The sequence below is a fragment of the Artemia sp. Qi Xiang Cuo genome, chromosome 2 (assembly GCF_049724085.1).
Source record: "Artemia sp. Qi Xiang Cuo chromosome 2, ASM4972408v1, whole genome shotgun sequence".
Taxonomy (NCBI): Eukaryota; Metazoa; Arthropoda; class Branchiopoda; order Anostraca; family Artemiidae; genus Artemia; species Artemia sp. Qi Xiang Cuo.
The window spans coordinates 82,445,065-82,458,514 of record NC_142795.1 but is presented as its reverse complement, the minus strand read 5'-3'; the positions used below and the strand labels follow the sequence as shown (position 1 = coordinate 82,458,514).

The window sequence follows — 13,450 nt, the reverse complement described above, 5'->3', positions numbered from 1 at the left end:
ATTAACAGCAACAAAACAGGCAATAAAATCACATACAGTATATCAAATATTATTCAATTTTCTTTAATAATAATTTGATAAAAATAGATTCATCTAAGATGCATGAAATAGCCCATCTTAAGCAGAGCCTTCCGCGATATATTCTTAATAAAAATGCAAACACGTTAAGCCTTATTGAAGTCAGAGTCATACAGCAATTTTGAGTGTGTATGGTTGAAGGAAACAAAATGATTACTTTGGGACCACCTCCCCTTCTATTTTTAGAACAATCTTAAATCTGCAGGACTAAAGAGTTTGAAATAAGAACCAAGGAGGGTAGACTTTTCAAACCTTGTTGAAACCAGAATTATACAAGGACTTAGAAACTTTAAGAATTTTCTAACAGAGGCACACAAGGACAAAACCTCAGTCCCATGCTCAGACCAACCAATTTTTTTTATATAAATGTGTACATAATACATTTTGTTAGAATCTAAACATGTTAATTCGAGTCTTAGTTTAGCTTTCAAGCTGTGAAGACATCTGTTACAGAGAGATTCGGAAAAAAGTGGATGTATCGCTTAGCTTTCAGTGAACAGTGATAAAAGTTAAACTACATTGTAGACAATAAAGTGCAGTACAGGATGGCACAAAATCCATCACATTATTCGAATTAATCTGTGCGTTAATCACCAGCAAATTATGAAAACAATCCAGTGAATTTTAGCTTCCCAAGGCAAGACCATAGTTTTTGTTAACCGGGTTTGACTTTTGATTTCACCAGTGGCAGTGACTTATCTCTGGGCAATGATACCGGCGGCCAAAATAAAGATGAAACTTTATGCCCCATCGATAAACAAAGAAGCGTTGTTGTATTACTAAGACTTCTGAAAAAGGTCTTCGGAAACAATAAAAAAGTCCCTGGTGGGAAAGATAATGTTAGAGAAATATGTGACTGGATCCTGGTTTTGCACCAAACTGTAATAGAAAAAAATTCGGAACTTCTCCGTAACAAGAATAAACACTTGCAAAAAATTATCAAACAACAGACCGAGTTGCAAGATATTCGTCAAAGTTCACCCATCATTCAGAATCGTGCCCGGTCGTATGCCAGCGTAGCAAAAGGACCCGAGTCGCATTGCCTGGTCCTCGAACCAATGAACACTACCCTAAAGAACCAACATGGAGGGAACAGATCTCAGAGAAATCAAAATACTGAACATGTTACCAAAGAGATATCCCAAGTGCTAAAGGGGAATAACACAAAGTTCGCAGCAAAGAAAATTGTACAGGGACGAGGAGGTAAATATATTCTTGAAATGCAGAACAAAAATGACTTAGATGAAGCCCTCATTGTTTTAACACAAAAATCCGAACAGTTGCAGTTCAAACCAAAACCAGTGACGAAGCGTCTCCCACGAATGGTAGCGAAAGAAATACCAGGTTACGTAACACGCGAAGAATGTATGAGTTGTGTGATGGACTCGAACCCCTGAGTTAAAGACCTCGTAGCGAAAGGAGAAACCTTAAAGGTTATCAGTGTTGTGCAAAGAGGAACGAGAAAAAACGTGATTATTGAAGTCAGTCCAGTATTATGGAAGGAAATCCTTTCAAATCGTGGACTTAAGTTCGGCTTTTTAATGGTTGATTGCGAGGATCACATCAACATCATTCGATGTACGAAGTGCTGTCTCTATAGACATAAACGTTCTGTCTGTAAGGGTGATGTTGCGTGCTCATGGTGCATAGGTAACCATGCTAACGAGGACTGTGAAAAACCGTTTACAAGTCACCCGGTGTGTCGGTCATGTAATAAAAAAATGCCAAATGTGAGCCACATACATCCTATGAATTTAAAAAATGCCCAATTGCTCGCGAAACCATGGACCGTCTCAAGAAGAACATTCAGTATAACTAAATACTCAAAATGACTTACTTAGTGCAAACAAACTGACATTTTTTTCAGATTAACCTTCAGCACTCTTATAGCGCACTAGTTCAGTTTCAGAAGACACTTTGCGACTTAAAACCAGATGTGTTATTGTTACAAGCACCGTATGTCAACAATTTCGGAAAAATAACACGTGTACCAAGTGATAATGCAGTATTCTCAAAGTCTCATTTTGAGAAAAGATTTTTCAGTGCTGCAGTATTAGTTAAAAAAGAATTTAAGTGCGATATGAATTATGATGAGTCTACAAACAAGTGTGTCACCGTACCTATTTATTTGCAGTCAAGAATCATTAGAGTGTCATCAGTATGTTGCTCCCCTTCGCTGCAGTCCTTAGATCATCACCTGAGTATGTTGGATAGAATGTGAAATTCTTTTTATGTGATAGGTGGGGATTTTAACGCTAAAAGTCCAATGTGGCTAAACGGTGTTTCTACAGATCATAAAGTAAAAGAATTGGAGGATTTTGTAACTTGTAAACAACTTGTTGTTACTAATGATCCTGATTCACCCACATATGATCATCATTATTCTAGCCCAGATGTAACGATTGCTAGTACACAACTTGAGACATATATTGAAAATTGGAGAGTCCTACAAGACCCTCCCTCACTGTCAGACCATTTGTATATAAGTTTTGATCTCAGTTTTAATGATGAGATTAGAGATAAAAATATGAACCAGCGATATAATTTTAAGAAGACTAATTTGGGACGTATTTAGTGCTGTTTTACTGAACCGTATTGATGAAGTTTTTGCATGTAATTTGGCTTCAAAAGAAGCTATTGATTCAGCCGTTGATCATTTAACCAAATTATTACAGAATACTATAAAAGAATCTACTCCTATGTGTCATAATATTTTTTTTAAAAGATATTGCCGCTGGTGGACACCGAACTAAGGAAAGAATATAGACGTAATACGAGAATGTTTAAAATATTAAGATCGATAGAAAGCAAATTAAATATGAAAAATGCTAAAAGTAAATATAAGATGGAAATTTTGAAGGCTAAAAAACAAGATTGGAGGCGTTTTTGTGAAGAAAAAGGGACTACGGATCCGTGGAATACAATTCATAAGATTTGTAGGCTGAAGGGTGGAACTGCAAAGCCTATCCATTTTAAAAGGAGTGATGGTACTTTTACGAATTCAATAACTGAAGCTGGGGATGTACTTTTAAAGAAGTGGTTCACGAAAGATATTAGATGACAATAGCTATCATCATACAATTAGACAAGTATTACATCAAATATTAGAAGAAGATATAGAAAACAGTGAAAATTTTCAGTTACAAGACCTATTAGATATTATCAAAATATTAAAACCAATGAAAGCCCCAGGCCTAGACAGAATCTTAAATTTAATTTTGAAAAAAATATGAATGTAATTGCACCAACTCTTTTAAAAAATTTAAACATGTGTTTGAAAGTTTCGTATTTCTCTAAAGAATGGAAAAAGGCCAATGTGATAGTAATAAATAAAATGGGTAAAAAAAATGTCGGTAACGCTCGATCGTATCGCCCTATAAGTCTACTTTCTAATTTAGGAAAAAATTTTGAGAAGTTAATAATGGGTAGACTGAATAATTTAAGTAATAATAAAAATTGGATTTCTCATTATCAGTTTAGTTTTTCGAAAAATAAAAGCACGGTAGATGCGGCTGATAATTTGGTGACTATGGTTGAAAAAAATAAAAAGAAGAAGTTATGTACATTGTGCATATATTTTTTATATAAAAGGGGCGTTCGATAATGCTTGGCATCCAGGAATTATTAAAAAGTAAAAGGAAAAAGAATGCCCTTCTGGCTTAATAAAATTAATTCATTGTTATCTATCAGATTGAACAGTTGCATATGAAAATGGAAACTTACATAAACTAGAAAAGTCATGTCAACAAAGTGGAATTCTATCTCCTTTTCTTTGGCTTGTTAATATTAATGATATTCTTGAAATTAATATAAATGAGAATTGTTTGATTCAAGCATATGCTGATGACATATGTGCTATTATTACAGCAAAGAATGCAAGTACACTGGAAAAAGTAGCAAATAAGATTTTCGAGAGTTTTGATAAATGGGCAGTAAATAATAAATTAACATTTGACACACTAAAAACAGAGGCTGTCTTATTTTCAAATAGACATAAAACTCCTCACGTTAATTTAATATTTGGATGAGACGTTATTGAAGTCAAGGATAAAGTTCGATATTTGTGAGTAGTTTTAGATAGGAAACTTCTTTGGGCAGAACATGTAACATGCAGAATTAATGAAGCCAAGAACTATTCAAGTCGTCTTTTAAGCGCGGCAAGAATGACTTGGGCTTAAAGCCTTTCGCTCTTAGAAAATTGTACAAGTCAGTAATTGAAAGTACTATTTTGTATGCGGCTCCAGTATGGATTGGGGCCTGAAGAAAGAAAAAATACAGAATATGTTACAGTCAGCACAAAGATGTTCAACCCTTAGTATTTCGAAGTTGTTTAGAACTGCTCAAAATCATGTTATTACGGCCCTTCCTGGTGTCCTTCCAATCGGTCTAAGAGCAATAGAACTGGCAGTGATGAGACTTGTTAAAAAGGGACGTCCCCCTTTTTGGCCAGATATTGTGCATCCTAGTTTTCCTTTAAATAGATATTCCGTTGATCACAGCGTTTTTACCAATGAAATAGTTGCTGAGTTGCTAGGAGTTGAGTTTCTGATGGAAAATTATTTTTCACCTTTCCAACTGAACCGTATTTTAAAAAATGCTCTATATAATAAATGGTATGTAATATTTGAAAATTATATGAGTAGTTGGCCTGTTAGATTTTTCAAATGTAAAGAAGATTTAATTTGTGCGCAAAAACTTGAACCAAGTTATATTTTAACTCAGTTTATAACCGGCGATTCGAAACTGAATTATTTTTTACATAGAATAGGCATGACTGATAGCCCAACGTGTGAATGTGGATGTATAAAAAACTGTGAGCATGTCCTGTATGATAATCCTTTTTATGTTCGTCTGAGGTTTAATATGATTTTTGAATTGAAAGAACATAATGTTAGCTTCCCTTTTGATTTAAGTTTGATAATTGGTGATAAAAATGTTAGGAACATAGTGAAGAAATTCCTGTATAACACAAATAGATTTGATGCTTGAGGTTATTGTGAAAGTTTTTTGTGGATGGTTTTGTGAATGTGTAGTTTTTATTTCATTCTTTATATTTTTTTTTTTTTTTTTTTTTTTTTTGCAGTTCGTGTAAGTATTTTAGTGTTTAGGGATAAATGTAGTCATATAGTATTGTAGAGTGAAATACCTGTTTGGTGCAGTCACGTAATAAAATCACTCATCAATCAAACATGTTAATTCCAAATTTCAAAAATGGTAGGCAAACCTTGCTGAAATCAGTGATGCAATAAGTCACAACAATGTTAGGAGGGGGACAAGAGGACTTCTAGTTTTATGTTTAATAGGAGGAGATGAGGAGACCAAAATTTGTTGTCATCAATGTACCCAAAAGTTTTGCACTATAAGCCTCTGGGGGACTTGTAAGTATCTGTTCACATTCATCTAGAAAGCTAAACAAGAAGACACCATTTGTAACCAGGTCATGAAAATACCATATGAGCCATATTGTGGGTTACACTTGTGCAATTGATTCGGAACTTTCAGGGAGTTCTGAGGGACCATGTGGACCACAAATTTTGATTTGTAGGAGGGGGTGGGTGGTGGTGGTAAATCTAAAGACATTAAAGATGTTCAGGATATAAAACAGAATATCTGCAATGGCTGTGAATAGCTTTGGGGACCATGGTGAAACTTCAGAGAGCATTGGAGAAAGTGGTAATTAAATCTCTAATTTCAATTTGGGGGAGGATGAAATTGTTTTTTCTTCTATTTGCCTAAAATTCTTTGTACTACAATTCCCATGGGACTTATAAACCATTCATGCTTAAGTATCAATGTGAATCAACAGCAAAATTCCATATATCATTCCTAGAGAAAAACTTGGGGGACCAAGTACAATTTTTTAGGGAAGGTAGAATCGACCAAGTGGACCTCAAATTTTTAACTGGAGAAAGAGGCAGAGAGGTAAGGGCAGGGAGAGGGGGTTCAGGAACAGATCATGGGAGTAGTGTTGGAGGTTGAAACATGCGTTAATTATAGGGTTGGAGGGGCAAAACAAAAATTGGGAGAGCCAAGTTTCATTAGTGCTCCTTCCAAACACTGATTAGGTATCCACGGATGTGAGGGTTGTAGTATTTTTGTCCCCAATCCTTGTAAATGTTTTGTGCTATGAGCTCCTGGTGAACATAGAATATGTGCACAACGAAATTGCCGATTAAATCAAAACACTAAGCAAACCCAGTTTTTCAACATAATGTGTTGAATATCATGCATATCACTTGTGGGATTGAGTTGAAATCTTCAGTGAATATTGCGGTGAAGCAAGGAGACTTCGAATATCACGTTTGAAGGATAAGTTGAGATGGATAAAACCTTTTTTTTCTGAGTTATTTTTTTATCTGAAAATGGAGCTAAGAAAAAAAAGGATGCCTGTACACAGAAAAACTTGAGCAACATTGTTTTGCCTGAAAATATTTCAATTTTTCCTAACTGGCCAGGACTGATCATATTTTTGCTCACTCCAGATCAAAAGGAGTTACAGGAACTTGAATGTTTTTAATCATTACAGGCAAAAAGACTAAAAGATTTATGACGCCCAAAGATGAAACTATAAGCCCAAACTTTCCTCTGTCTCTCACACACTTGAAACTTACAGGGCAATGTAGACCTCAATGAAAATAAACAAGTTTTATGCTTTTATTGTCAATATGTGAAACCTGTAACTGCTCAAATAAAGTATTTTTTTTCTATTATTGACTTAAACATACAAGGCACTTCAACTCAGCAGGGAGGTTCACCAAGTCTAAATAAAGACACAAAATACTATAAAAAGTTGTTTCCGTCAATCTTCTGGACAATCTTCTGTTCGATTTTTTTCCCCAATTGGCTTAAAACTTACAGGATATGCAAACAGGAGCAAAGAGACCCCAATGAAGACATAAACATTGAAAAAACTGGTTGCATTGATTTATGATTCAATTCAATTCAATTCATTTAATTCAAAAACAAGACATAGCTCTTGTGGGCAAAGCCCAAATATGATGTCTCTTAGTTATAATTAGCAAAATAAAGTTGTCTGATAAAACTTCGTCAGGATAAATAAACTAAAGGATAAAAACACTTGAGATTGAGAATAAAATTGTCTTTTGACAAAAATAAGTTCATATCTGTTTTGCCTCTGATTGGTTTGCAACTTATAAGGGAAAAAAAACTAAGAAAAGAATATACTTTGAAAAAAATTTATTCTTATTTGTAATATCTAAAAATGAGGCAAAATTGTTTTTCTCCATTTGGCCTGAAACTTACAGGATGTGCAGACAGGAACAAGGAGAAGTCAATAAAGACAAGAAATATTGAAAAACTTGATTATATTGATCTTTAATGACAAAAACAAGTCCATATTTGTTTTGTCTTTGATTAGCTTGCTGCTTCCTAGGGAAAAAACAACCTAAGAAAAGAATATGTGTTGAAACAAATTTGGTTGGTTTGACTTGAGATACCTCAAAATAAGGCAAAATTGTTTTTCTCCAATTGGCCTGAAACTTACAGGATGTATAGACAGAAACAAGGAGACCTCAATGAAGACAGAAAATATTGAAAAAATTGATTGCATTAGTTTATGATGATAAAAATAAGCCCACATTTGTTTTGCCTCTGATTGGCTTGCTGCTTCTAGGGAAAAAAAGCCTAAGAAAATAATATGTTTTGAAAAAAAATGGTTTGTTTGACACCTCAAAATAAGGCAAAATTGTTTTTATTCATTTGGTCTGAAACTTAAAAGATGAGTAGACAGGAACAAGGAGACCTCCATGAATATAAAAATATTGAAGAAATTGGTTACATTGATTTCTTATGACAAAAATAAGCTCATAATTGTTTTGTCTTTGGTTGGGTTGCAACTTCCTAGGGAAGTTGCAACCGGCTTAAGAAAATGAATGCTTTAAATAATTCAAGCTAATCAAACATTTTGAACCTGTTGTTAAATGACAAACAAACAAAAAAGTTATATTTGAGGGTTTGTAGTCTTTATTAGGAGACCATATAAAGTTCACCTCACCTACGTATGCAGCCTGTCCCAAGCCAGGATAAAGAGGGAGGGTTGGACTGGGGGCAGGGTTGCCACCGTCTGTAGGATTTTACTAGATCTAGTAAAAAAAAAATCTAGTAAATTTAGAGAATCTAGTAAATTTCCCGAAATCTAGTAAAAACTAGTAAAATGTCTTGATTTGTAGTAAACAAAACTTTTTTTTATTTTTCATAAATTCAGGGAAAAAAATTATCGTAAAAACATGACAATTTACAATTTTTGCTTGTCTGTTTTACAATTTACAATTTTGCTTGTCTGTCTCAGAGACAGACAAGCCGCACGCGTAAAAAATTTTTTTGAACATTTAGTAAAAACAGATGCGATCTAGTAATTTTTTCCTCTCCCATTTAGTCAATTCTTCCAGGTCAGGGAGGCAACCCTGACTGGAGGCTGGCGACCACACCCGGGACCTCAAGAGCCTGCCCAAGGGGAATTCCAACTGAAACAACAAGTTTCAGCCTCGGATTTTCGAACCCCCTTTTGATGACGACCTCTACATGCCCAAGGACAAGATTTATGAATGCAAAACAACACCTCAAATTTGGTTTCTGGAATGTCCGCACAATGTCGCAAAATTCCAAGACTGAACAAGTGCTGAGATCACTGAAAGATTACCATCTCGACCTTCTGGCTCTGTTGGAAGTTCGATGGCTAGGATCTGGATCAAATAAACTGGATGGAGATATGACCATTATACACAGCGGATCGCAGAAAAAGCACGAATACGGAGTAGCCCTAATGATGACAAAACAGACTTCCCAAGCTCTACTACAGTGGACAACGGTGTCACCTAGAATCCTGAAAGCCCGCTTCATCAGCGCGCATGCAAAACTGTCAGTAGTAGTATGCTACACACACACCAATGACGCCACCAACGAATCGAAAGACGAATTTTACAGAGCTCTCAACTCTGTAGCAAACAACATACCATGGCATGACATAGCATGTTTTCTAGGAGACTTTAACGCGAAAGTGGGGAATCACCGATCCTTTTCCCCAGAGGTTCTCGGTGAGCATGGCCTGGGCCAGTGGAACGAAAACGGAGAACTACTTATCGACTTCGTGCTACTTAAAAACCTATTAATAGGAGGTACCCTATTTTCTCATCGGGATGCACACAAATATTCTTGGACATCTCCCGACGGCCATACCCAAAATCAGATTGACCATTGTCTTAGGAGCAGTTTCTCCAGTTTTACACTTGGAGAAACTGAGGGTGAGAGAATTCAACCAAGCCTTTAAACTAGAGATGCGGAATAGATTTGAAGCCTTATCTTTACTAGATGATGTTGATAGCAATCAATACTAGGAGCGCATAAAATTAGGCTTTCACGATGCCACGAGAGCCACCATTGGGTACCGCAAGAGCCCAAAGGACCAGTGGCTATCTGACCAAACATGGGAACTCATAGAGACAAGGAAAAAAGTAAAAGCATCACTTATCCAAAGACAAATCCCCGACTGACAGATCCTCAGAAACGATGAACACAGAGCCGCAGAAAAAGCAGTAAAGAAGAGTGCCAGAAAAGACCAGAGAAACCTGCTGGAGTGGAAAGCAGTACAGGCAAAAGGGGCAGCAAAGAGAGGTGGCTTAAGAGCCGTCTATAAAATCACTAATGGGATTATTGGAAGAAATCCCCTATTCAACATGGACCAGTGAAAGACCCCTTGGGCATCCTGATAACAGAGCACTTTGACGTAAACAAAGTTTGGGCCAGCCACTTTGAGAAGCTGTTGAATAGACCTCCACCAGACGATCTCAGCAACAACACTGTTTTTCTTAGATATTAGCATGGATCCGCTGTCATCAACCGAAATTATAGCAGCAGCAAAGAAGATGAAAAATGGGAAGTCGCCTGGCAAAGACAGGATATCCACAGAAATGATCTAAGCAACTGTTCTGACCTGCCTCAAGTTCTGGAAAGCGCTGTTTGCAGTAAACTGGACGACCACCAAATACCTTCGGATTGGAAACGCAGCATCCTTGTGAGGATCTTTAAGAAAGGTGATGCGTCCCTCCCAGGCAACTGGCGAGGAATCTGCATGCTTTCCATACCTAGCAAATTGCTGATGCACATTTTACTGCAGAGAATCAGCTCGCAGCTCAACAGACACCTTCGCGAAGAGCAACATGGATTCAGACCAAACCGTTCATGTGCGGGCCTGATATTTACTCTACAGCTACTGATGGAAGAAGGCAGAGAGTGCAGAGTGGCACTACAAAATTTATATGATATTCATCAATTTTGAGAAGGCATTTGACTCAGTAGACGGCCAGTCTGTGGAAGATCCTACTGCATTACAGAATAACTGAAAAGATAGTTTCACTGATCGTTGCGCTCTGTGAAGATAACGAGTGCTGTGTAAAGACACCAGATGGCCAAACTCGTTTCTTCCACATTCTGTCAGGAGCAAGGTTGCGTCTTGTCACCGCTACTTTTCGTAATCGTCATTGATTACATACTGCGAAGTACAAGCACAGACGGAATTCAGCTGAATCCAGAATACGCCTTAGTGATGTAGACTTCGCTGACGTCATCGCCGTCCTGGAATCATGCAAGTAAAGACTCCAAGAACTACTTGACAAAGTGAGGGAGAGAGGTCGCAATGTCAGCTTGAAAATAAATAATGAGAAAACAAAATGCATGGTTACCACAGATTCACCCCTGAGCATCACTTGCAGAGACCAACACATAGAGCAAGTTGTCAATTTCAAATACTTGGGAAGCATAATAGAAAGCACCAGATCAACCACAAAAGAAGTGCTCACAAGAATCAGCCAAGCCAATGGGGCCTTCTATAGATTACAGAAAGTTTGGCAGTCCCAAAGCTTCTCTATACAGCTAAAGCTACAACTCTTCAACAGCAATGTTATGTCAGTGCTGCATTATGCAGCCAAAACCTGGCACCTGAACCAAGAACAAGAGAGAAGAATACTTGCTTTCAAAAACACATGTCTTAGAAGAATTCTCAACATCCATTGGCAGCAGAGAATAGCAAACCCATCCATCTGCAACAAGACTGGCCAGCCTCTTGTGGCACATAGCATAAGAGTCCACTGATGGAGATACCTTGGCCACATACTACTACTTTATACAGCCAAAACCTGCCACCTGAACCAAGAACAAGAGAGAAGAATACTTGCTTTCAAAAACAAATGTCTTAAAAGAATTCTCAACATCCATTGGGAGCAGAGAATAACAAACTAATCCATCCACAACAAAACTGGCCAGCCTCTTGTGACAAACATCATAAGAGTCCACTGATGGAGATACCTTGGCCACATACTATGTATGGACAATCTCCAACTACCAAATGCAACGCTCCATTGGCAGCCATCAGGTCCACACCACAGTGGCAGACCCAGAAACACCCTGCATCAAACATACCAGACAGATCTCTGTAACCTGCACACATAAATCCGACCTCAGTGGGAGGACATACTTGCAGCAGCAAACCTACGGGAAGATAGGCGGCTCCTTCTTGATTCCCTGGGTGCCTCTGAAGGCACTAGGTGGATCTATGGTAAGGTAATAAAATTCAGTGAACAACTTTAAATAATATAGAATACCCATTTATCTTATCCATAAATTTCACTATACTTTACCTCCCCCCCCCCCAAACAGTGAAGCAATATAAAGCATAGTTTATATGCAAAGCTTCTCCTTTGTGAAAAAGAAATATTTGCTTTATTACTGTGCATCACAAAAAAAAATAAGAAAAAAACAATTAGCATTAGTACAAAGTTGAATGGCAAATTTAAACTGGGTTATATATTGCTCTATTAGGGGAGGGGGGAGCAAAGGGCATTTGGAGTTTTTCCCATTATGGTACTTTGGTAAGTAAAATGTAAACAAACCACTCATTGCACCTTTTTATGCTCTTTCTAAATTTTCTAATTGCTTCAATTGCAAATCTTATTTTGAACCCTTAAAGTGACACCTTGTTCCTGATTATTGACCAGTAGAAAATAATTAATAAAAATTCTGAAAACTACTTTAATACAAAACCATAAATACTGACTTATATAAATAATGAAAGTGCATTGCTTCACTTATCCCCTTCTCCTTTCATGAATCAATATAGGGTACGATCTCTAGTACTTGGATAGTGATTAATCTCAGACAAATATCTTTATTAAATTGTATTTCTTTTCTAAACATGGACAAGAGGCTTCAAATCTTGGACATGATGTATAGATGTTTACATAGTTGGTATAGATTGATAGCTAATTGGATTTGATCTAATAAAATCCAACAATTGAATGTCTAAGTGGTATAATAGGGACTTTATAGTCAATTAGTTGTTAAAGTGGTGATTAACTGTCCAACTAGCCTACTGGGTATCATACCCTACAGCACAAACAGGTGGATCCAGGGGATGAATGGACCCTGGGTCCCCACAAAATTTTTCTGGCACCCTCATTGCTTGTTTTTTATTTTTAAATAAATTTGTCAGCTGGGTCAATAATTGGTGCCCTTGTCACACCCCCCCCAGATTTTGCTCTAGAACTGCCCCTGATAGCACATACTAAACATTTCCACTATTTGATATCAGTTTAGCATTCCCACCCTCCAGAAGGAAACACTCAAAATTCTAGAAACTATTTTTAAAACATTTTAAGGTCCTTAGAAAATCCATAAATGCATAACATCGGACTTTACCCCCCCCCCCCCTCCCCCTTTACATCTATTGGACAGATATTTAGCCCAAATTATATATACTGAATGAGTTTTCAATAGCAAAACTCTTTTCTTCTTTAAATTGTCTACTATTTGTAGCTAAACTAGTGTGAAGAAGAGTTGAACTGTATAAAATTCATTGAGTATATACAGTTTGAGCTATGTATTTGCCCATTGGGAGGGGGGTTAAAATTTAGTCATCTGTATTTAGGAATGACATAAGTAAGTATCTTAGAATGTTTAAAGGCAGTTTCAGGAATTGTATTATGTTTTATTCTGAAAAGTGTGAGTGCCTAACTGATATCCACTATTTTTTATTATAATAAAATTCTTTTCTTTTTGCTGACTGATAAGCATTTGCTGTGAAATGATATAGAAGAAAAGTCAGGCTACAGAAAAATGTAGTCTGAATATATAGGTTAGAGCAGACTGTATACAGAGGTATTCCTAGGGTTGGTGGCGCCCAGGGAAAAATTTATTAAAGGGCTCTGTCCCAACTCAAATATAAGCAAAAATAGCCAAATTAAAATGAAAACTTTGATCAAAGTGGGCACCCCCCCCAGCCATGGTGCCTGGGGAAGTTGCCCTTCTTGCCCCCTCCCCTTTTAAACAGCTCTGACTATCCATTTATCCATTAGTGGGGATG

At 36.8% G+C, this 13,450-nt stretch overlaps 2 protein-coding genes across 5 annotated transcripts in view; one reads left to right on the top strand and one right to left on the bottom strand.

Moving 5' to 3' along the window:
* Positions 1-13,450, bottom strand: part of LOC148955694 (uncharacterized) — a 62,336-nt gene that overhangs the window by 43,289 nt on the left and 5,597 nt on the right. The window contains exon 1 of one of the 4 annotated variants that reach the window (XM_089108312.1): positions 3,802-3,819. The exons of the other annotated variants lie outside the window; for them this stretch is intronic. The gene's annotated coding sequence lies outside the window, so the exon portion shown is untranslated. Of the gene's footprint in view, positions 1-3,801; positions 3,820-13,450 lie in introns of those variants that run through there. 4 annotated transcript variants of the gene reach the window in all.
* On the top strand, positions 8,687-9,364 carry LOC148955695 (protein CFDP2-like). Its single transcript, XM_089107884.1, has one exon. The coding sequence runs from the start codon at positions 8,687-8,689 to the stop codon at positions 9,362-9,364; it is 678 nt and encodes a 225-aa protein (XP_088964010.1).